Source organism: Cololabis saira, chromosome 17 (assembly GCF_033807715.1).
Source record: "Cololabis saira isolate AMF1-May2022 chromosome 17, fColSai1.1, whole genome shotgun sequence".
NCBI classification, from domain to species: Eukaryota; Metazoa; Chordata; class Actinopteri; order Beloniformes; family Belonidae; genus Cololabis; species Cololabis saira.
Window position 1 is genome coordinate 14,094,479 of NC_084603.1, and position 23,199 is coordinate 14,117,677.

General features: G+C 38.7%; 1 protein-coding gene across 4 annotated transcripts in view; it reads right to left on the bottom strand.

Moving 5' to 3' along the window:
• Window positions 1-221: 221 nt before the first annotated feature.
• LOC133463283 (regulator of microtubule dynamics protein 2) overlaps window positions 222-23,199 on the bottom strand; it is a 59,304-nt gene continuing 36,326 nt past the window's right edge. For all 4 annotated transcript variants that reach the window (XM_061744744.1, XM_061744742.1, XM_061744741.1 and 1 more), the window contains 6 exons: window positions 9,285-9,360; window positions 8,759-8,836; window positions 8,090-8,188; window positions 5,264-5,317; window positions 5,102-5,182; window positions 222-2,902 (listed from right to left, as the gene is read on the bottom strand). In XM_061744744.1, coding sequence (XP_061600728.1) covers window positions 2,849-2,902; window positions 5,102-5,182; window positions 5,264-5,317; window positions 8,090-8,188; window positions 8,759-8,836; window positions 9,285-9,360 — 442 coding nt within the window. In that variant the 3' untranslated portion in view covers window positions 222-2,848. The remainder of the gene's footprint in view (window positions 2,903-5,101; window positions 5,183-5,263; window positions 5,318-8,089; window positions 8,189-8,758; window positions 8,837-9,284; window positions 9,361-23,199) is intronic.

Genomic DNA, 23,199 nt, shown 5'->3' on the forward strand with positions numbered 1-23,199 from the left:
ATAACTCCACAATCATTTATACTCCCTGCAGGAGACTACGTGCGGCTATGTGTTGACTTTGGAGCAGGATCAATTTAGTTTTTATTACAAAAAAAAAAAAAAAAAAAGAAGAAAATAGCGTGTGCCCTAATTATAAGCTTCAGAGCAGAGCAGAGCCATTTCTTATAAACAGCAATAAAACTAACAAGAACACAAACGAGTCAAATACATGACAACGCCTCTCAGGATTTCACAAGTTTAATCATACACACCAGTACCATCAATCATCCGCTACACATTAATGTCTGTCAGATTGGATATCACCTTGAGGAATATTGAAAAAGAAAAAAAAAAAATACATTCATAGTGGTGACAGAACTTTCTTTTATGTATATAATTTTACATGACAGGTTATCAGTGAAACAATAAATTAAATAATTAACTGTTGATGAAATAAAAAAAAATGCAGACTGAGATGAAACATGATTTCAGTAATTAGGAATGCCTAAGAACGGTAATAAAGATGAAAAATTCATAACAAAAACAAGAAAAAAAAACAAATGTACCCTCTGATCCTTGTTATTTACATAATCACTATCTACTGTAATCCATCAATAAATGCATCTGTGATTTGTCCTTTTTTTTCAAATGTTTTCTAACATTTGTTCAGTTGAAGCTTAAACAGTGTATTTAGGTTTTTTTACTGCATATAACGTGTAGTGTGATGAGATCCTGCCCAAACTTGAACCTACCATTATCGTATCCAGTCTGAAATTGCTGCTTCAGACACTGGAGACGTCGGTGAAAATGCATCACTGTGAAGTTCATTTCAGGCCGCTGAGGTTTTAAAGGTAGGGTAAGGGATTTCTAGACCATGTCAGATCTTTGATATGTGAACGAAACACGATGGCTACAGCTGGAAGAGGCTCCTTAACTGGACTCCTGTCTTTCTCTTAACATACATGAACTAATCAAATTACGTACTCTCTCAAAATCATTAACATTGGACTTTTATAGTTCATACGACACAGATCTTTAGTTTAGCGAGAAGCAACAAATTGGAAACCTGGCAAAATGTCAACTGGACAGACTTGCAGTTCTGTAAGTTTTGTACTCTATTTTATTTACAGTGTTTTTCTTTTCGGCATCAGTCAATATCACTGCAGAATCCAGCTGTTTCCATGAAGGGACGTACGGTGGCCGAGACTCGCCATTGCTGAAAATTAAAGAAACGCTGCAAACATATAGAAACGCAGCTGCAAATAAAAAAAAAAAAAAAACGACGCAAACATAAAAGCCACAACGGAAGTGAAAAACCGGGGACTATTTTTGCTGATGCACCAGTGTTTTTTACGTGAGAGGAGAAGAAGAAGACGAATAGTAAGTGAAAAGGAAGAAATAAGAAGAGCGAGGAATAAGAAGAACAACGAATGAGAAAATAAGTGAAAAGGTTAGTGTTCAACGTCGCTACGTGTAATTTTTAATGTGCAACACTGGTGCATCAGCAAAAATAGTCCCCGGTAATTCACTTCCGTTGTGGCTTTTTTATTTGCGTCGTTTTTTTATTTTATTTACAGCGAGGTTTATTTTATTTGCAGCATTTCTTTTATTTGCAGCGGCGTTTCTTTTTGTTTGCAGCGTTTATTTTATTTGCTAAGCGTTTATTTTATTTGCAGCGGCGATTGTTTCTGTTTGCAGCGTTACTTTTATTTTCAGCAATGGCGGGTCTCAACAATAGGTTCGGTTTACTTCCAGTTCAGGCTGAATAATGCAATCATTTGATTAAACTGTAATTTTTGAAGGTCACTTTCTTAAAAAAAAAAAAAAAAAACCCAAAGAAAAATAATTGCACATTTATGTTGTAAACTAACTATTTGCATCGGTTTTAAAAGAAATAGGATAGGTGCATATTAAACACGACCTTTTCTAACAATACAGAAGTTTCAAAATCTAATTTGATTTTTACTTGCTGCTTGATACTTTGCTCGCTCGGTAGTTAGAGTCTGTGAAGGATTTCTAAAACTGTCTGCTTGGAGAGCTTATCGGGTCGACGGCAGTTTGAAGTTTCCTCCCTTGGATACACGCAAGGATTTTTCAAGATTCTCTGAACTTTTTAAGTGCAATAATGTATCCTAGATATTTTGCTACAACTTTCAAAAACTGCAACTTCATGATGGTGAAGTTACATCTAAATTGCTCGTCTTATCTGCACACAAGATCTTCCAGAGACGAACTTATCGTGAGACGTCTTTACCTGTTTTAGTATTACATCTCTTCTATTTTATAGTTGTTGCAGCTGCCATTCTTTTCATTTTTTAAAAACTTGTCACTAACATTTACCTCAAGCATATTCACAGTTTCAGCAGCTGATGTGTTGGTTGTAAAAGTCTCAGGTAGCTTCAGTTAAAACAAGCTCCCCTTTAACTGCTCGTCATCTAACCCTCGATGAGAAAAACTGCTCACCGTCTGATGGTGAAACCTGATTAGAAAGACTTGTAGACTCTTTTTTTAATCTCAAAACATCTGTCATGTGACAGAACACACATTTCCCTCTGCTGTACTCAGACTTCAGCTTTTAGAGTCAAGAAGTCAACCGTCTAAATTAGTAGCACAACGGACGGTTTCAAAAACAGTGGCCTTTTGCTGTTATTGATGATAAAGATATTTATATATCACACCACAACAAACCTCCTTACACTCACAGAGTGAATTAACATGACAGTTTATCAATAGACTCTAAATCCACCCACACCTACACCCAGGCACACACACACACACACACACACACACACACACACACACACATTCACACAAATACAGTGCCCTTAGTTCATGGTTGATTAACTCCCAAAACGCTCGGCTCCTGTTCTCACAGTCCCAGCGCTGGGCAGAGTAAATCCAGCTCCTTTTGTGCTTCTTCATCCTAAAAGGAAAATGATCATTTAAAAAGAGCTTCTGCTTCAATTTGCACTTTTCAGCCGAGCTGTGAGGTTTTTTCACCAAGGAGTCGAGCACAAGCACAGCAAGCAGAATTCCTGGCAGCTTCCTAATGGCACTTCTCCACTAGTACCTAGTAAAGTTGCTTTCGTCAACCAAAATTACGACTAAATATTGTCGTCAACGAACCTTTATCACCTGAGGAAAACGAGACGAGACGCAACGAAAATGCTGGTCATGTGACGATAATGATAATTAAATATATAATGCAATATCGTAGAGGAATAAAAACGAGACTAAAATGTCTGGGGGCTGGAGTAGAAGAAGATCCATCTTTGGATTCACTTTCCTACATAGACGTGGAAAAGAAAACCCAATGTGTTGTCAAAAAAGGAAAAGATGGGGAGAAATGTGGAAAAATAAATATGTTGTAAACTCCAATGACAGTCTTCTGTATCTGGAATGAATGTATTCTTGAGTCTATAAGGTAATAATAATAATATTATAATATAATATAAGATAGAATATAATATATAATATGGAATAATAATAAGATAACCTTGTTTGAATTGTAAAATGGGTTTGGCTAAATACAATCTTTGACTAAACTAGACTTAAATGGTCCTGGACAATTCTGACTAAAATCAGACTAAAATGCTCAGACTTTTAGTCGACTGAAACTTGACACGACTAAAAGGACAATGAACGTGACTAAAACTAATAAAAACTAAAATGATAGCTTGACCCAAAGACTGGACTAAAACTAAAATTGAAACAAGCTGACAGAAACAACACTAGAACCTACTCAGCCCGACTCCACTCGGTTTAGTTCTTTCCCACTAGGGGTCTAACGTGCCAAGTAGATACTTTTTCTGTAACTACTCTGCCGAGGTTCTAAGCGGCTGAGTCGGGCTGTGATGTCATCACACTCCAGGCCACCGATTGGTCGGGGGGTTGGAGTCAGACGTCTGAGTCAGGATGTGACATCAGAGAAAGAGTGACTCTTGACGGCTTCTTGTTCATTTTATTCCACCAGCAAAAGTCTGTTCTGATCCAACTCTGAGGTGCAGATGTTTTATTAAAGATGAATTATAAAGGGATCTAAACGGGCGATAAGGAACGACCAGATCTACCAGGAGCTCTGTCACTTCATAGCTGCCTAGCTACCAACTGACTTTTCAGCAGCATCGAGACCAGCCCCCGGGTCTCGCACTCAGAAGGCGCGCCGATTTTTTCCAGTGGCCAGCCGCGGTACTGCAACAAAAAATCCCATGTGGCCCAGAAAGCTTTTTTCCCCATAGACCGCAATAGTAAAAGAGAAGCCTCTAAAACTGTTCACAGGACACCTCCAGCTGTAATCCCCGGCAATTACTAATCTTTGTATTCTATATTTTTAAGTCATGGACTTTATATCCGTCAAAAATGTTTTATAACGGCCAGAAAAGTCAAAGAAAAGTCTCTTTCTGGGCGTGACGTCACGGCTGACGTCACAGCCGTGTCCGTGCATTCCACGGATGTTTTATATTAATATATATTATACAATTATATTATATTAATACATTAATAATATATGTAATGCTATACATGTAATAATATACATTAATTAATATATTATATTAATACATATTATATTAATATTTGCGTCATTGCCCCGGGGCATGATGGGAGGCCCCAGAGCATCATGGGAGGTGACTCAACTGCGCATGCTCTATGGGCCGCATAATGCGGAAGTAAACCCGGAAGTCAGAGATTTTTTCAGCGTATGCGCTGGCTGAGCAGAATGCATTGAAATGAATGGGCGGCCATTTTTAGTGTCCCATCCAGTTCTATAATACATCCATGATCGAGACAAACAAAAAACATTAAAAAGCGTCGCTGCTTGAAGTTTCTCTCACTCTCATTTTTTAACTTGATATCAAACACAAGCCACAGACCCAGCAGCACATTTATCATCTCTTCCAGGTTCTACATCTTTAGTGTTGTCTTAGTTTAGATCACACAATCAAATACGTCACAGCAGCTTCGCTCCAACCTCCTACTTCTCCAGAGGCTGAATTGTTATGGAAAAGAAACCAGGCTGAGTAGAGCAAAGTAGGTACTAGTGGAAAAGTGCCATAAGTGTGCTGAGAACTAAAGTAAGCATTGCTGCGCTGATGATGATGATGATGATGATGATGATATCTACCTCCTTGGAGATGCTGCTCACAGAAGAAGCTGCTTCACACATCTCCCTGGCCTTCTCCATCTTCCCCAGGTCTTTATAACACTGCAGAAGAAAAGAGCAAACACTGTCAACGCACGGCGTTGTCCCAAGATCAACCACGAACCCCACGTCTCCTCCACTGACCTTGGCCAGAAACACGTAGTTGAGTTTGGAATAAGCTGGTTGGATCTCTTCAACCTGGATTTAAAACGAACACAAAAACAGAAATAAGGCAAGGGAAGTTTATTTGTATAGCACAATTCAACACAAGGTAATTCAAAGAGCTTTACATCAACATTAAAAGCAGCAAGACACAATTAAACAGTGAATAACAAATAAAATGATAGGAAAAGGTAAAATAATAAAAAGCACAAGTTGTTAAAAGGTAAGGGCAGTAGATACAGCAGGTACATCTCATTCTTAAAATGGCAAGAATTACTTTTCTATACGGTCAAAACGTACAAAGACCGGGTCAAATACAGTATAGTAAATAATGGTTTAATTTTAGCCAGTAAAAATGTGCTGATCACAAGACCTAAACATTAACTGAGCGAACCCTCTGCACTCATTTCATCTTAGTTTGTCTGCACTTTCTGACTCTGACAAATGTGTTTGTTTAAATTCAGCCAAGAATCTCTTCCAGGTCACGAGTGGCGTGTGATAACTGGCCCCGCTTAGATTAAATAGGCGGGCCAGACGCACAAGAGGCAAGCAGGCGACGTGCAGGAATACCGGCCGGGAGGAACAGATTTCTCTCTCCTGTATCAACATTTGAGACGAGGGAAAACAGTGGTTTTTACATTTAAAAGCTGAGTGCAGCAGCAACCTGGAGGCAGAAAAACTGCACCGAAGCGCTAAATAAGCAGCAGAGTGCATCGTTTATTTCACTGATGTCACGTCTTTAAACCTCGGGGCTTTGGAAACAAGCTGCTGCGTTTGATCATTTTCATTCCTGTAAAACACTAAAACCTGCAGGTTTTTTAAAGGACGCGGGGCCAAATCAGGCAGGGTTTAGACAACTCTCATAAACAATGATGTGGAGTTTAAACTGAGCTCATCCAGGCCGCATCAGGCCAGATGCTTAGTTTCTCTGTCACTTCCAGAGCTTAAAGAGCCATCTGGTCCCAGTTTCAGGCCTGAGTGGTCATCCGGGGCTGAATGGGGCTAAAGCAGAGTCTGGGTTTTACACTTCATCTTCTCAGGGGCTTATTTGATAGCTTTTTGCTTCATTATCATTAGTCACAGATGCAGCGAAGAGTTACTTTTCCCATCACGTTTCAGCATTTAACCACCTGTCCCTTCCCTTCATTTATGGCTCTTACTCGTGTCAATAGTTTCTGACCTTGGTCACTTTTTGTTTGTTTTTCTATGGAGCCAAATCAAGGCCAAAAGTTTTGCTAATTTGAAAATAAAATTGTAATTGAAAAACTAAGATTTGAACCTGAAAATTCAAGTTTTGATCATAAACTTATTTTTTTTACAGTTTACATTTTTTTCAGTTTCAGATTTTTTTTTTTTTCAGTTTCAAAATTGAAACTGTAAAAAAATAAGTTCATGATCAAAACTTGAATTTTCAGGTTCAAATCTTAGTTTTTCAATTACAATTTTATTTTCAAATTAGCAAAACTTTTGGCCTTGATTTGGCTCCATATTTTTCCTTTTGTCTCTCTCTTCTCCATCATCTCTTTTTCTCTAATTTCTTCCCGCGTTAATACTGACTCTCCATTTTAACAATTTTTTAAAATTATTATTTATCCATCATTTTTCCTTATTTATTTTTTTAATTTATCCTATTTATTTATTTTTAGCTGCTGTCTCTCTCCTAAAATAACCATCATTCTAGAAAACCATCATACTCATACACACCCACATATAAGAAGAAATCTGATCAAAAACATTGATTTTGTTGTTTTGTTTTTATACTGCTTTGTTTGTAAAATAAAAACAAAAAAAACAAACAAAAAAATTTTTTTTTTTCTGTGTCCGTTGCATTGAGCCAACCCTCCTTCCTTGGAGCTGACGCTCTTCACCTGACTCACGACTGAGCGGTTCCTGAATCGCTCCGTGCTTCAAACGCACCAGATTCCTGTTATAAATCTCTAGATTTTAGAAGTTTCCTCACTGAATGTTGGTTTTAAGTTACTTTTAAGTCTTTTTAACTGCTCTGTTGCTCTCAGACTTGTAGAGACTGATCCTCCTGATTATCACTCAACACTTACTTTCACTGTCGGCCATCGGCACATGAGAGGAGGGAGTTGGTAAACTAGAAAGTGTGTCCGTGACTTTGTAAGTAAAATCATCTTGTCTTCTAAGAATAAATGTATAAATGTGGGATAAAAAGTCTTGAAGTTCAAGAAGGACTAATTCCTTAATAATTAATTAAGCAGCCTGATTCCAGATGGGATGATTGTCTTGGAATACTGATTAGTTTTAGTTAATAGTTAGTTGATAACGTCGCCCTGAAGAAATGTGCTTCTTATTCAAACTTTATTATCCGTTGAGCTTTCCTGATGACCAGACTCCCATAGCGAGGCTCGAGAGTCACATTCCTGACCTTTGAGCTGTTCCTGCTGTTCCCCTTACTGACGGACCACTAAACCAACAAATAAAATAAAATAATCCCCAAGTATTAATGGTTTTCAACAATTCTTCCTTGTGTATGACGCCAGACGTACATGTAGTCCTGCTCTGCCTGAAGTCTATGAGCTCTGGTGTTTTAGAGCAACTAGGAAACATCCAAAATGAGCGACTATGAAAGCAACCTGCTTTAAAAAGAGCTTTGCAGAGGCGACATTCACCAATAAGCTAAAATGCTGCACAGTCAGAGACACAAAGCAAGTGAATTGTACAGTAAAATGATGTAATGCAGGATTTCATTGATCTGCCATGAAGTTGATGAGATTTGAGTTGTTTTACGTGGTCGAAACGGTCTCTGCCACGGCCTTTAGAGGCCGACTGCAGGAAACGCACCTTGAGGAAGTTCTTCAGAGCATCTTCAACCGTAGCACTCGGAGGTTCTCCAAACAGAGTCGCAGCAACTTTCCTCTCGATCCACGACAGCTGAGCAACCTGCGAAACAATCAGACACCCAAGTGAGAAAACACGGTTCTCTTTAATGGTTCCATCCCTGACGTCCCACATTAGGCCTGGGCGATAAACGGAAAGTTTACCGACATTCACTGCAATGACCGACATCAGTTTTCCCAATGCAATGATATTAAAGTTATCAGGCAATTTGACCAAACTTGTTTTCTCGGTGTAGGTTATCACTTTTAACCTAGACCTGCCAACCAATCAGAATCGAGTATTCACACAGACCGTGGTATAATTATTATTATTAAACGCCTCATGAAAGTAGCCGACCAAAGGTACCATACCATCACGCAGGCGGGTTTATCATGCATTTATCGTTATCGAGGTCAAATGTTCCAATTTATCTTGATATTGACTTAAGGTCATATGGCCCGGGCCTATTGCAAGGTGTTCCTGAAAACCTCCACCAGACTGAGGCTATGAATCCTTTTCAAACATTATCAAAAGAACATGAGCAGATTTCAGGAATCCACATTTATTAGCTTTATTAGGTTCATTTGAGTTCTTCATCTGGGAGGCGGTGATGGAGGTGTTGTGAGTACGTACGGCGTAGCACCAGCGGCCCAGCAGGTAGTAGGACATGGGGTCCTGCGGCTTCAGCTCGATGGCTTTATCCAGGTGATCCTGGGGGGGAGAAGCAGACGGGGAGAAGATCCTCAGCCCTTATTCATGATGCAGCAGCTGCTCCAACCTGACCTGTCCTGCTCCACCAAGCCACAAATATTCAACAAACACCTCTCACACACGCCAGTTCACCAGAGCTCCCACCTCCCCCCTCCCCCCTCCTTCCCTTTGATGAGCTACTTTCTCCCTCTCTCTCCTTCTCCCTCTCTTTTAGCTGTCAAGAGTTTTGAAGTTTCGCAGTGTTTGGGGAAACTGCTGACGGAAGATAAAACGCTACGTGCCGTTGTTCCACGCTCCCTCTTATGCAACTGGAGCTGCAGGAGGGGCCTCCCGGCTTAAGTTACGCGAGTCCCCCCCCTCAATCCCCCCGTGTGCATCTATGCATGTACGTAATCATCTATGCATGTACGTAATCCAAACCCCCTCGCAGCACGTTCATGCACCTCACCTTGAAGATGTAACCGTTCTTTATCTTGTTCTGGATGGTGTCGTATTCTGCCATGATTCCACACATGATGGCGTACCTGCGGAGAACAAAACCCAGCGCTGACGTCAACCCCGGCTCTTAAAAAGCAACACGTTTCTCAGAAACGCAGCACAATCAGAGAAAAATGCTGATGAGTAAGTGAAAGATGTTCAAACAGAAGCCTGTTGCGTGATAAACACGGGTCGGAGAGAGAGAAGTTCGCAGAAAGAAGAGCCGCTTCACTTCAGCTGAAGTGATTGTTTGATGGTTGAGTGCTGTCTGAAACTCCCTCCCTGTGACAGCACGAAAAAAACGCACGATTTCCCAAAAATGATCATGCGAAAGTGGCAATAAGACCCCACGCAGGGAGTGGCCTTGAGAAGTGAAAAGAGCTTTCATGTTTCAAGATGAGAGCAACATTTTGGATGATTTTTGAAAGATTATTAGTGAAAACGGCTATTATGAAGCTGTGAAAAACTTGTTCTTTACTATGTGGTTGGATAGCACATTATAAGAATATATTCTTGCCTAAAGACAAAATCCTAAAGCTAAAGACAGACCGCCTTTAGCTTTATCCACGACGGCAGGAAAAGCTAAAATCCCACTAGAAGGATTTAAAGTTCTTATATAGATGGACTGATGATGGGATGTCGTCATGCATTTGGCATCCGTCTATTATTTCACAGCGCTGGCGGCCTGTTATTTCCAGACGACGTTGAACAAAAATGTATGTAGACTCTCTGAAGTGTGAGGAGACAGTGGGAGGATTTCTATGGAGACCTGGGGACATTTGACGCATTTTTTTTATCTACAAAAGGTTCAGTGGTTTCATTTAACTTCTTATATTGATGTGTTTTGTCCAGTACATATATATTAAAAAAAAAAAAAAAAAAATACAAAATTGAGAGCATTAACCTTTGAAAAGCCATATTGACACAGAAGGATGTTCAGTAGCTCGGGTCTCGGGTCATTAACAACGGGCCTCAACATTCACAGCAGGGCTGGGGATCAATTCAAATGTCAAGAATCGATTCGATTCCAATTCTTAAGATTCAGAATCGATTATCAACATTTGGATCCAATTCGCTTCCGATATTGATTTGGGTTAGTGTTATTAAAACTGTTTTTTGAGTTGTTGCATGAATTATATGAGTGTAGTTCTGCAACATATTAATACTAGTATTATATTGAGATTAAACAGCAAGTATTGGCAGCTAATGATGCTGTAAGGACCAATCAGCTCCCAGAATGCTGATAGAACTGCTTTCAGAAACATTGTGGGTCAGAATTATCAAACAGATCCAGGGAGGAAACAGAGACGGATGAAATCGGTTTTATTTTTTCCCAACATTCCGTTTTGTTTTTTTTTCCAAATTTTCGGTGTATTTTGGTTTTTATGCAAATGTAACCCCAAGACGGTATATAAAGTAACGAAATAAAGACAATTTATGCAATTATTACTGAAAACTTTAATGTTTTCGTACCTTTAAACATATTTAAAAGGCAAAAACATTGTGTTCAACAAAACATTCCTTTTTTGGGCAAAAAAATACCAAATTAAATTGTAATGTAATGATGGGAAGAGAAAAAATAAATAAAAAAAATAAAAATAAAAAAAAAGATCTAGACATACGAATCGATTTTTAGGAATTGATGAGAGAATCGATTTAGAATCGGAAAATTATTTTTTTCTACACAGGCCTAATTCACAGATCTGCAACAAAACTCGTCATTAGGCAGAAACAACAAAGACAAGCCGCTCTTCTGTATTTCCTTTGCTCGGTAATTAATACACAGGCCTGGATCAATGAACAGGTGGACTTTGAGATGTACAAATCAGCACGACTCCAAGCGTTTGGAGAAGGGAGGAGAGAGCTGATCAAAGTGTTTTCACAGCCAGGCTGCTTTAATCCTGCCGGTTCTGTCACGGCCCACGATGAAGGCAAACTTTTACACCAATGATACACAGCGGATACACAGTTCATCTGATACTCACTAAATGGAGGGAAATAAGATTTAATTGACAATTTTCTAGCTTTTAACTGACAAAAATATAACTCAAACAACCCGAGTGAAATCTTTCACTCAACCGCTATTACTCCTGGGAGAAAATAACCGAGATAAAACAATTACAGATGCAGCTCTGAAAGGCGATCACAAAGCAGATGACTTGTGTGCGTGTAACTGTAACCAGAAAGGCTGCGTGTGTTTATTTTGGTAAGGCAGCGTCAGGTGCGCCCACACAGCCGCTGGCTGGCGCTCTGCGAGCGGAGACATCCACCGGGGAGATGCTATCTGCACTCGTGCTGCCTGCTTTCCAATGAAAACAAACTGCTGGGTACATCTATCACTGCTGACTAAATACGATCTGAGAGGGAACGGAGCCAGGACACTGTTGGTTTTTGGTTGGCCACCATGTTTTAACCCCAACTGTCAGCTCCTGCCAGTCAAACGGCTCCTCGCAGGTTTAACAATGAATTATCATTTGCAGAAGTTGTAAAGGACAGTTTTTATAGGATTGTACTTAAAATCATCACAAGGATAAACTGTAAACAAACTTTCCATACAAATTACAAGAAAAATAAGAGTTCAAAACTAATAACATCCTGATATATTGAACAGTTTTACAGTATGGTTCTTTTTTACATTTTTATGATAACACAATGAGAGACCGGTGGATCCAAAATGTCTTCACTGAACTAACCTACTCCACTTAACTAAGAAAAATGTGTTATTTGTCTCCAGCCTGAGCGTTTTGCAAGGCGCTGATGGGACTGAATGAATCATAGCAGCAGAGACATGAAAAGACTACCTTGGGTAACATACCGGAGATGAATAGTAATTATGACCCAGATCCAGCTCTGCCCAGGTGAGAGCTGGAGGAGAGATTGCTCATCGTGCAGGATACTGCAAGACACACTTTCGCATCCCACTGATTGGCTTGCAGGAGCATTATTCAGCGTGTAACAATTCTGGAAATGTTTACTGAAGGCACTACGAGCCAACGAGCAGCACGGCTGGAGAGGCTGGCGATCGGGCCAACAAATACACAGGAAAAAAATAATTTCTGTATCAGTAAAACAATCCTTTCCCTTGAAAATTAGAAGACTGTCGAAGACCATTTTGCTAGTTTGACAAATATATTTTTGCTTAAAATAAGACAATTCTGATTAGATTTATTGGACTAATATGCTTATTTTAGTGAGGCACCGAAATGAAAAATTGTGGCCGAAACCGAAAATAATAATAAAGACTTGGCCGAATACCGAATAACATACCGAGCAATGGTTCTTCGCAGTTTTTCCATTTATTTTGCCAATTTTTTCACCATTGCATAAATCAAATAAATGTATTTTAGGCATGCTTTTCAAAGAAAAAAATATTTTACAAAATTAAAAAGGTGGAAATATTTTTTGAACATGAACAACTGAACATTTTTTAATTTCCCAGCATTTTTTTTTAAATATTCCAGCAGACATTATACCAACAAGGCACAATAACTTAAAGTAAATAAATTAGCAAAATCATTTTTTTGGCCATCTTTGAGCTTACATTAGGCCTATAACTGACTGCTGAGAAATTGTAACATAGGCCTTAAAACAAAAAAAACAAAAAAATGCATTAAAGTGCATTGGAAAATAAGTGAAAAAGAAGTGGATAAAACAAAATAAAGAAAAAGAAAATCAATCCCTTTCCCATACAAGTATTAATATGGGAAAGGGATTGATTTTCTTTATTTTGTTTTATCCACTTCTTTTGTGTCATCTAAACACGCCGTTATTACAGGTAATTGTTCGTTTTTTACCCCACTTATTCCACCGAACACCGAGGGTGTTTTTTTTGCTATTTTCGGCCGAACAATTTCGGTTACCGAACATTCGGTGCATCATTTGCTTATTTCTTGAGGGGCTGTTTTATACATAAACAACGTGTGGGCTCAAAGATTTTTACACCCATTTATGGCTAATTATGGGAGTGGGAGAGATTTTCCCAAGGACTGAGATAACATAGAGCCGTACACAGCCCTAACTTTATTAACCTGTAAAGTTGCTTTCGTCAACAAAAATTATGACTAAATATCGTCGTCAACGAGCTTTCATCACGTGAGGAAAATGAGACGAGACGCAACAAAAATGCTGGTCATGTGACAATAACGATAATTAAATATATACCGTATTTTCCGCACTATAAGGCGCACCTAAAAGCCTTTAATTTTCTCAAAAATCTGCAGTGCGTCTTATAATGCAGTGCGCCTTATATGTGATCATTACGGTAATTTCTGTTACTGTAATCCGGGGGATTGTAGCTACTGTAGTTGATGTCGCCAAAATAATGGCGCTACAAACGTCAGGGATTGTCACAGACGTTCAAGACAACAGCAGCGACGCTGACTCGCATAATGGCGAATTTGACGAGACGGAGCAAAAGCTGGTTTTTATTTTGTTAATAAAGTTTGACATACGGTACTTCTTGTTGTTTTTTTTTTTGCATTTCCTGTAGCGCAGCTCCATCAGGTAGATACCTAACCCCAGCCACTATAGTACGGTATTTTACCATATATTTAGTGCACCTTATAATGCAGTGCGCCTTATATATGGAAACCGTTTTAAAATATGTCATTCATTGAAGGTGCGCCTTATAATGTAGTGCGCCTTATAGTGCGGAAAATACGATAATGCAATGTCGTAGAGGAATAAAAACTAAAATGTAGATTACAAAATAAAATATTACATAAAAATTAGATTTGCTAAGATGTGTCTTAATTTCTGTTGATCAAAACGAGACGAAATGGAGACGTGGAAAAGAAAACCGAATGTGTTGTTGAAAAAGAAAAAGAAGGGGAGAAATGCGGAAAAATAAATAAGTTGTAAACTCAAATTAGAGTCTTCTGTATCTGGAATGAATGTATTCTTGAGTCTATAAGGTAACAATAATATAATAATAAGATAACCTTGTTTGAATTGTAAAATGGGTTTGGCTAAATACAATCTTTGACTAAAACTAGACTAAAATGGTCCTGGACAATTCTGACTAAAATCAGACTAAAATGCTCAGACTTTTAGTCGACTGAAACCTGACACGACTAAAAGGAGAATGAACGTGACTAAAACTAATAAAAACTAAAATGATAGCTTGACCCAAAGACTGGACTAAAACTAACATTGAAACTGGCTGCCAGAAACAACTCTGTTAACCAGGCAAAAAAAAAGGTTGAAGAAGTTGCCTTTCTGTGTACAAACACTTAGTAGGAAAGAAACTATAAAGAGTTTTATGCCACAGCGGTAAGGTAGGCAGTTTTATTTGACCAAATGTTGTAATCATTTTGAGTCTGCAAGCTCAAAGCATGAAAAAAAAGTGAAACCAGTCTTCCCGTGCCATGCAGGAAATGGAGTCTGTGCTTTTTGTGGTGTTATGCAACATATGTTTTGTCCCTGGGTGAAACTGCAGCAGGCACCTTCTCTGCAGAGGCACAGACGGGGGCTCGGAGAAGGAGAAGCAGGCGAGCCAACGAGGAGATGGGATGTGAACGTGTAGAGAGGTGTGTCTGGCCTCAGGGTCTACGTGCTGCAGTCTATCCTCTCCTTTTACTGCCAGTTGAAATGCTATCTCTCCCTGATTGTCTACGGCAAGAAAAGGGAAATATCACGAGAGGTGGGGAGGGTGGGGGCCGAGCATGACAGGGGAAGACGAGGGGAGGATAAAGCTCTTTATTGTGCAAACTTTCTCCACTTTTTTTTTTTCTTTTCTCCTTTTTAAATCACCGCTCGTAGAAATCCCCTGCTCTACTGGGCAAAATCAAAAGGCCTAAAGTGCCAAGTAGTGTTGTTTCTGTCAGCCTGTTTCAATTCTAGTTTTAGTCTAGTCTTTGGCTCAAGGTATCATTTTAGTTTTTATTAGTTTTAGTCACGTTTTAGTTGTGTTAGTCTAGTTTTAGTCAAAGATTGTATTTAGCCAAACTTATTTTATAATTCAAACAAGGTTATCTTATTATTATTATATTATTGTTACCTTATAGACTCAAGAATACATTCATTCCAGATACAGAAGACTGTCATTTGAGTTTACAACATATTTATTTTTCCACATTTCTCCCCATCTTTTTCTTTTTCCACAACACATTGGGTTTTCTTTTCCACGTCTATGTAGGAAAGTGTATCCAAAGATGGTCTCTTCTTCTTCTCCCATACATTTTTTTAAGAAACAACTTAAAAAAAATGTATATTAAGGATCTTTGTTTGAACATTTCGTCTCGTCTCGGTCAACAAAAATGAAGACACATTTCAGCAGTTTTTATCATGTAATCTACATTTTAGTTTGGTTTTTATTCCTCTACGATATTGCATTATATATTTAATTATCGTTATCGTCACATGACCAGCATTTTCGGTGCGTCTCGTTTTCCTCACGTGATAAAGGTTCGTTGACGATGATATTTATTCATAATTTTCGTTGACGAAATCAACTTTAGTGCCAGGTGCTTCCTGAAAACAGTCTACTGATTTCAGTCTCTACAAATCAAAATAGAGAGCTTATTAAAAAGCAGAGAGTGCAAGGTGGGACTTGGTCATGCTGACACTCACAGCTTGGAGAAATCAGTTTTTCTTTTCAAAGACGGCCAGGATTTGCACGTATGTGTGATGTTCCCACAGTGATGAACCCAAACACGGTGGAATCTGAGGTCTGTCCACTCACACGGGTTTCCCACAGCTACTGACAAAAGAGCGCAGTGCTGCAACCAACAACAAGGCAACCGTTTCAAATTAAAGACACTCCAAATTCTGAGCTCGTCTAACTGACACTTTCACAGTCTCCCTGATTAATACAAGGACTGTTTCACCTTCAGCGAGGCTCATCCGCACATCTACACTCATCCATCTACTGGATTCTGGATGGCAGAATCGTTGTAAACGAACCTAGAAATCATGAAACTCTCTCATGAAACCAAATGTATGAACATACTCACTCATGTTTATACAAACAATAACACATGTTCAACTTTGGTCCAAACCTTCTCAGGCATCATCCCTTCATAAAGTGAATGCCATCAAGACCAGCGGGAGAAATAACTGATGCACAAACCTGAAGACCGTCTGAAGAGAGAAACCTGATACAGGAGAGGTGGATGCACCTACTAGATGAACATGTACTACTCTTGTAGTGTCATCTCATACGTGCTCTCCGAACTGCAAATACTGAATTATAAACATGTACAGCCTCTTTAAAATTCACAGTCAATTTCCAAGTTTTACCCGTTTCTGAAAATGTCACCATGTGGTGTCGGCTGCAGTCACCACTCCTGGCCTGTACAACAGATAGTACAAGCTATTTGAGCTTGCTTTTGCCTGAATTTAGTTTAAAGGTATTGTGACATGAAAAACACATTTTTCTTGATTTTTTGTGTTTTGTTGGGTGTCTTGACATCAATTACACCCAAAAAACAACAAACTTTTAACATTCAGTGTATTGTGTGCTTTCTGGGATTTTCCGCATAACTGTGCAAAAACGGCGCACCTGGTTTGGTGGCGGATCGTTACGTAACGATCCGCTAAATCACCGCCCCCTCCACCCAGCTCCCTGCCTCCTCTCTTCTCCAGCGCACCATAAAGGCTGATTTATGGTTCCGCGTTACACCGACGCAGAGCCTACGGCGTGGGTTACGCGGCGACGCGCACCGTACGCTGAACCCTACGGCGTAGGCTCTGCGTCGATTTAACGCGGAACCATGAATCAGGCTTAACACGGAGCTGTTTAGAGCCTCTTTTGTTCTAATCACCGGAGGAAAACTGCTAAGAAGACCCGCGGCCACTGACTGGACTTAAGATAAGGGGTGCTTGCCTTGCCATGCCTTTATTTTTATGATTGTTTGCTGTGGTTCGCCGTGCTGCTTGATTGACAGGAAAGGGGGAAAAGGAAGCGTTTTTCACGGCGCAAAAAAACACTGTCATAAAAAGCCAGGAATGGAGTACTAGAGTGAAGTTTTTCTTGTTACACTCTTTTAGACACATTTGAGGGATGTTGGCCAAGACTTTTAATAGTGTTAAAAGCATGTTAAAAATGATGTCACAATACCTTTAATGTAGAGCGGGGTGTCATCAGCATAAGCATCAAGCTATTTGAGCTGATATGCTGGTTTTACCAAGTCTGGTGTTGTAATTTATGTCTACGCATTTCCACTTCCAATGTCTCGTCTAAATCTTGTGGTCAGTTCAGATGCAATTTTGCAAACCTGAAATGTTCTTTTCATGAGGTATAGGCAATCTCTTATATCCAACCTTACTTTTATCAACTTATTGTATATTAGCAAAATAATGGTTTATGAATTCGGTCTGAATTAAGCCTCAGGTCTCGTTTCTGCATCAGTTGAATTTCACACGACTGCTTAAATCATGTTAAACACCGAGACTTTAACATATCATTGGGTGCAGCTTTGGCGTGATTTTTCATATTTATCTAATAGAATTCGATTTGTTCAAGTAATTGAGGCAAAGGTTCCCTACACATAGGCATGGGACGATATGAAAATTTAATATCACGATATTAGTGGACAAAAATATCACGATTACGATATTATCACGATATTAGCGTGTCGCTTATAAAATTCTTAAAATGCAAGGAAAAACACTAACCGTGGATCCACTGGTTCCTTCAGAAAATTTATTCTCAAATCATTCTCAACACAGTGACACTTGAGGTAGAGAACAAATAGTGTACTGTAAATGTTATGCATTACAAAGTGTAAACTATAGTACCGGTACTTATTTGAACTTTCTTTTTTTGTAAGAAAATACTTCCCTGAGAGTCGAAAGAAATAAGTGACAAATAGAAATAAAGTGACAAAGTAGAGCCAAATGCACACTGATTGTATTACTCTCTGAAACTTTAACAGTGGCTGGCTGCCTGCTACTTAGTACGGCTCTCTGGAAAAATAATAAAATAAAGGCACTGCTCTGTAGTATACAAAACCAAAGCTGCATGGCCAACACAAAGATTGAGTGAAAATAAAGTGCCACAGTAGTCAAATGCACACGGATTGTACTACTCTCTGAAAAAATATTTAATAAATAATAATAATAATAATAATAAATAATATTAATAAAATACATGAAAAAAATAACACTGGCTTCTACCTGGCTGGTAGCCTTGTGTGACCAAAAAAAAAAAAAAAGAAAATTGGCGATAATTACAGTACCCCACGATAACGTTATCGCGGCCGTTTTTTATCGCGATATACGATAATATCGTATATCGCCCCATGCCTACCTACACATACCAGATTTTGTTGTGGTGCTCTACAGGGTTATGGATAAGGACCAGTTCTGTTCACCCTGCACATGCTTCCTTCAGATAAAATCATCAGGCATCATGACATTCACTTTCATTCTTATGCTGATGACACCCCGCTCTACATTAAACTAAATTCAGACAAAAGCAAAGTCAATGTTTGCCAGTGATGTAATGTCAATGTCAGCGGATCACAATCCAACCATGATGTTACGCTGGATATAATTTAAGTGGGTTCTCATTTACGGAGGTCCGGAGTAGTTTTACATGGCTTTGACTGTTAACACATGGAATAGCTCTGCAATAAGAATTTAAAGTTACCTCAATGTGGTCACAACATATCTTTGCCATGATATCTCTGTCAGAAACCTGCTGACATCCTGACCTGCAGTCCCCCCTCTATCCACCTGCTGTCTACATCTGTTTATATAGTCGTCTCTGTAGTAAACTAACCAACCATCTATCATCTATCAGTCATATGAGGATACAACTCTTAGTTCTCCAGCCAATAGTAACAAGTGATATATCTTGTCTGCTATATTCATAACACAAGGAGGACATTGAAGTGACAAACAGAAATGCAGCATAAATCACACACCTAAGAACCTTGGAACAACCTAGAGTTGCTTTCTAAGTGTAGTGTTACATAAAAAAAAGACTAAAGTTAGAACAATTATGAATATCATATCCCAAAGTGACAGTAAAGAACAGATCCGTACATTTATCTCTTCTAGGCTAAACTGCGATTATGCCATTTCAAACTACAGTTAAAATAATTGCTTTAAATTCTTTCAGTTGATCTGAAATGCTGTGGGAACAACACGGACTGGTACCACCGAGCAAGAGCACGTTTCTCCCGTTTTAGCCACTTTACAATGCTCCCTGGTGAAATTTGTAATGCAACTAAAAATCCCTCTTATCACATTCAAACCCTAAGTGAATGATCTCATTGTTCCATATGTCCCTACAAAAGCACCTCGTTCCCAGAATGCCAGCTTACCTGTTGTTCCTGGAATTAAGGGGCAGCGCTGGGAGGGGCTGAGCGTTCGCTTTTCAATATACTCTTATGAAACCAGCTCCAAATGTAGGAACAAAATGCCCTTTTTCTAGTTATAAGATAGAGCTTACATCTTTTTCTCATGCCGATTGATTTTTTTATTTTTCTCCTTTCACTATTCATGTTAATCTCATTGGATTTCATAAGTGTTGTTTTTTTTTTATTCATGATATATTATTTGAGTGTTTTTTTTTACCTTATAACCCTTCCTAGACAGATGAGCATTAATAGCTGGTTCTCATTGATGAAAGTCACTGATGTCTTTCCTTCTTTGCAGTGTGTTAACAGAGACTTGACTAGTGGAAACCAGAAATGTGCTTTTAAATTAACCACGTCTTGTCGATTATCACTTAAGTGTAACTTTTTAGCAGCAGCATAGCATCTTAATTCATACAGTTTGTTAACATTGACGGGGATCTTAATTGTTTACGCTTTGCTTTTGTATTTTGGTTTAGTCTCTGTTAAATAAATGCCTGTAAACTAGGGCTGGGTATAGTTAAGAACCTCACGATTTGATTCTTTAGGTTTCGATTCAATTTCGATTCGATTTTGATTTAAATGCTTCGATATCGATTGAGTAAGACGTAGAAATACACAAATACCTGTTGGCAATTTTTCATTATTTTTATTTTCATGCCTATAAACACATGGCATGTTACTTCACATAGAAATGAACTGAGAAATTAAACTTAGCAGCACCATAATGGCTCACTTGTGCATTTGTACTGTAGTACAAAAGTTAAAATAAAAACACATGACAGTTCTGTGTCAACATGATAGCGTATCGTGGTTCAAGTGTGTGTACTATCTTCTTAAAACCTTGATTTTCCACAACACTGTTAATACACTGTTAATTACACTCCGTGCGCGGACAGATCTTGGCGGTAGTTTGCAGACAAAGGCTTTGTCAAGTTGCATCTGTTTTGGGTCCACAGTTTTAGCCGTAGGTTGTTACATCCGCGTGGTGTCGGCTTAATTAGTTCTGCAGGTTTGTCGTGTTGCTGTTGTATTTTAGTTCTGCCTGGCAAACTTACACACCACCCTACTTTTGTCTGTTTCTCGTGTTCCTTCTTTAAATGGGAATTCAAAATTAGTTTAAATGTCTCATCTGAAAGATTTTCCATCGTCGCCATTTTATTGTTGTTTGGTCGCGTGCAGCCACCGTCCACAAAACGCGAATCATAAGAAAATGTTGCGCACGGCGCCCCCACTGGCCAGGAGGTGAATCAATTCAGAGGCTTTGCTTAATCGATATTGAATTAGGGCGGGGATAATTGCAATGCATCGATTTTTCAATATTTTTATCCACCCCTACTGTAAACCTTGGAAATTACGACGGAGTATTAGGGCCAAACTAAAACAAAAGAAAAATGGAAATCGAACGAGAATAAAGTGATAATAATATGAGAATAAAGTCATAATATTACGAGAATAAAGTCGTAATATTTTGAGAATAAAGTCGTAAAATTACGAGAATAAAGTCGTAATATTAAATATATTATAAATATAACTTCACAAGATGCTCAATATTCCTCATTTTAACACAGGGAGAAGAATGCTCTTCCTTCTCATAAATTATATTCTCATAATGTTACGACTTTATTCTCGTAATGTTACAACTTTATTCTCGTAATGTTACAACTTTATTCTCGTAATGTTACGACTTTATTCTCATAATATTACGACTTTATTCCCATAATATTACGACTTTATTCTATTACAACTTTATTCTCGCAACATTATGACTTTATTCTCGTAATTTTACGACTTTATTCTCATTATATCATTACTTTATTCTCGTAATTTCTAATTTTTTTTTCGTCTTAGTTTGGCACTAATACTCCGTCGTAGGAAATGAAGTCAGGTTGTCTCTCTTTTACATATTACTGGAGATGTCTGGTGTTTACGGTTCTCTGTGCTTCTTCGAGCAAGTTATAAAAAGGCCCCTTGAGGTGCAATCCATGAAGGAATGTACATGTGATGACATCCTTTCCCATCATCTCGTGGGAAGAAACTACTCTCAAGCTATAATGTGACCAAAAGGGAAACTGAGGGCTAAACTGAACACTCGTCCACCGGAGCATCGTTCTGCCTCGTCGAAAAGAAAAATGGAGCTAAGGCCTCGTCAGCACATCGGGACATGTTTTCCCCCTTTAAGTGTAAGAATAAGAAGCAGAGAAGTGCGATAGTTCACTGCGACACAGTGTCTTCACCGACATACAACATTAAAAAACAACAGAGCAGGTTTGTTCAGATTGTCCTCCTCACCCAACCCATTAAGTTGTCACTCATCAACATCTCATTGAACATAAATTAGGCTTCGGTTAGAATTTCTAGATACTCAAATTATCACGAATGAAAAGTTGTGAAATTATTTTTCCTGGAAGCTGCGTATTTTCCTAACGTTAGTGTTCACATATATTTTCAGTTTGGGTCTCCGTGATTGTTTTTTTTCTACTCGTGTTTATTTTTAACACCAGGGTGTGTCCAAATCCATGTGGGGTATTTAAATAAGGGTGCGTGGTAGTGAAAACGGTTGAAAATGACATCCATCACGAGTTATATAAAGGAGTCTGTACGTGTAGTTTCAGTGGCTGAGCAGGAAACGACTAGCAGCCCATCTAAACAATATCTGCCAAACTGTGACAAGCTGGATGGAATTCGGAGAAGCAGGTGACAAGTTTTTCTCACGGCATCTGTACTCTAAGTAAACAGTTACCTCAGACATAAACTTCCTTGCAACACGACCTGGCACCGTCCCCAATCCTTTCCTCCGCCCCTCTCGCAAGTGGCGTTATCTCCTTTCCCCTGTATATTTAGTGCAACTCGGATTTTTTCGCTCACTTTAAGAACCTTACGGATTCCATCATCAGATGCGAGATTAAGCATTAAGCTTGCTTAAAGCTGTTGCACGAATTTAACTAAACAAGTAATGCATTCAATTACCTTTGACATTTCAAGCGCAAGTGCAAGAGTAAATACCAATTATTCACTAACAGGCTCAAGATCTCAGCTCCGTTTTCCAACACAAGGCTACATATCATCTTGCATGAGGACAGATGTTACACAGGAGAATAATTAACTGTAACACCAATTTAGTTTGGGGGAGGAAAAAAAAGGACAAAACAGTCACTCAGTGCGCAATGTTGAAGAAAAGTTTAACAAAAGCCAAATAAATAACCCACTGCGTCTATTCACTGGAGAGGCTTCTGAAACTGTGTTTGAAATCTTCAATTTTTTTATTCCAGGTGTGGATTTCTTGTATAATTAGCAGTCAAGTTTTGACATGAGGAGTTTTTAAAGATGAGGAATGCACTGGGGCTAGCACAAATACAAATGGGCCTCTTTCTACCAGGCCCTCTCTCTGCACAACTAATTAAAAGCAAAAGTTTTTTTTTTTTCTTTGTTGGCTTAGTCACAGAGCAAGCAGTTCCTTTCATTAGTTCTGCCTTTACTTCCTTTAATGTTGCATGATGGTCCAAACGCAGAACCATTAACCTTCAATATTTCAGCACAGCTGTCAATATCGCTATAAATCTAAAGTGTCACTGCTTACGT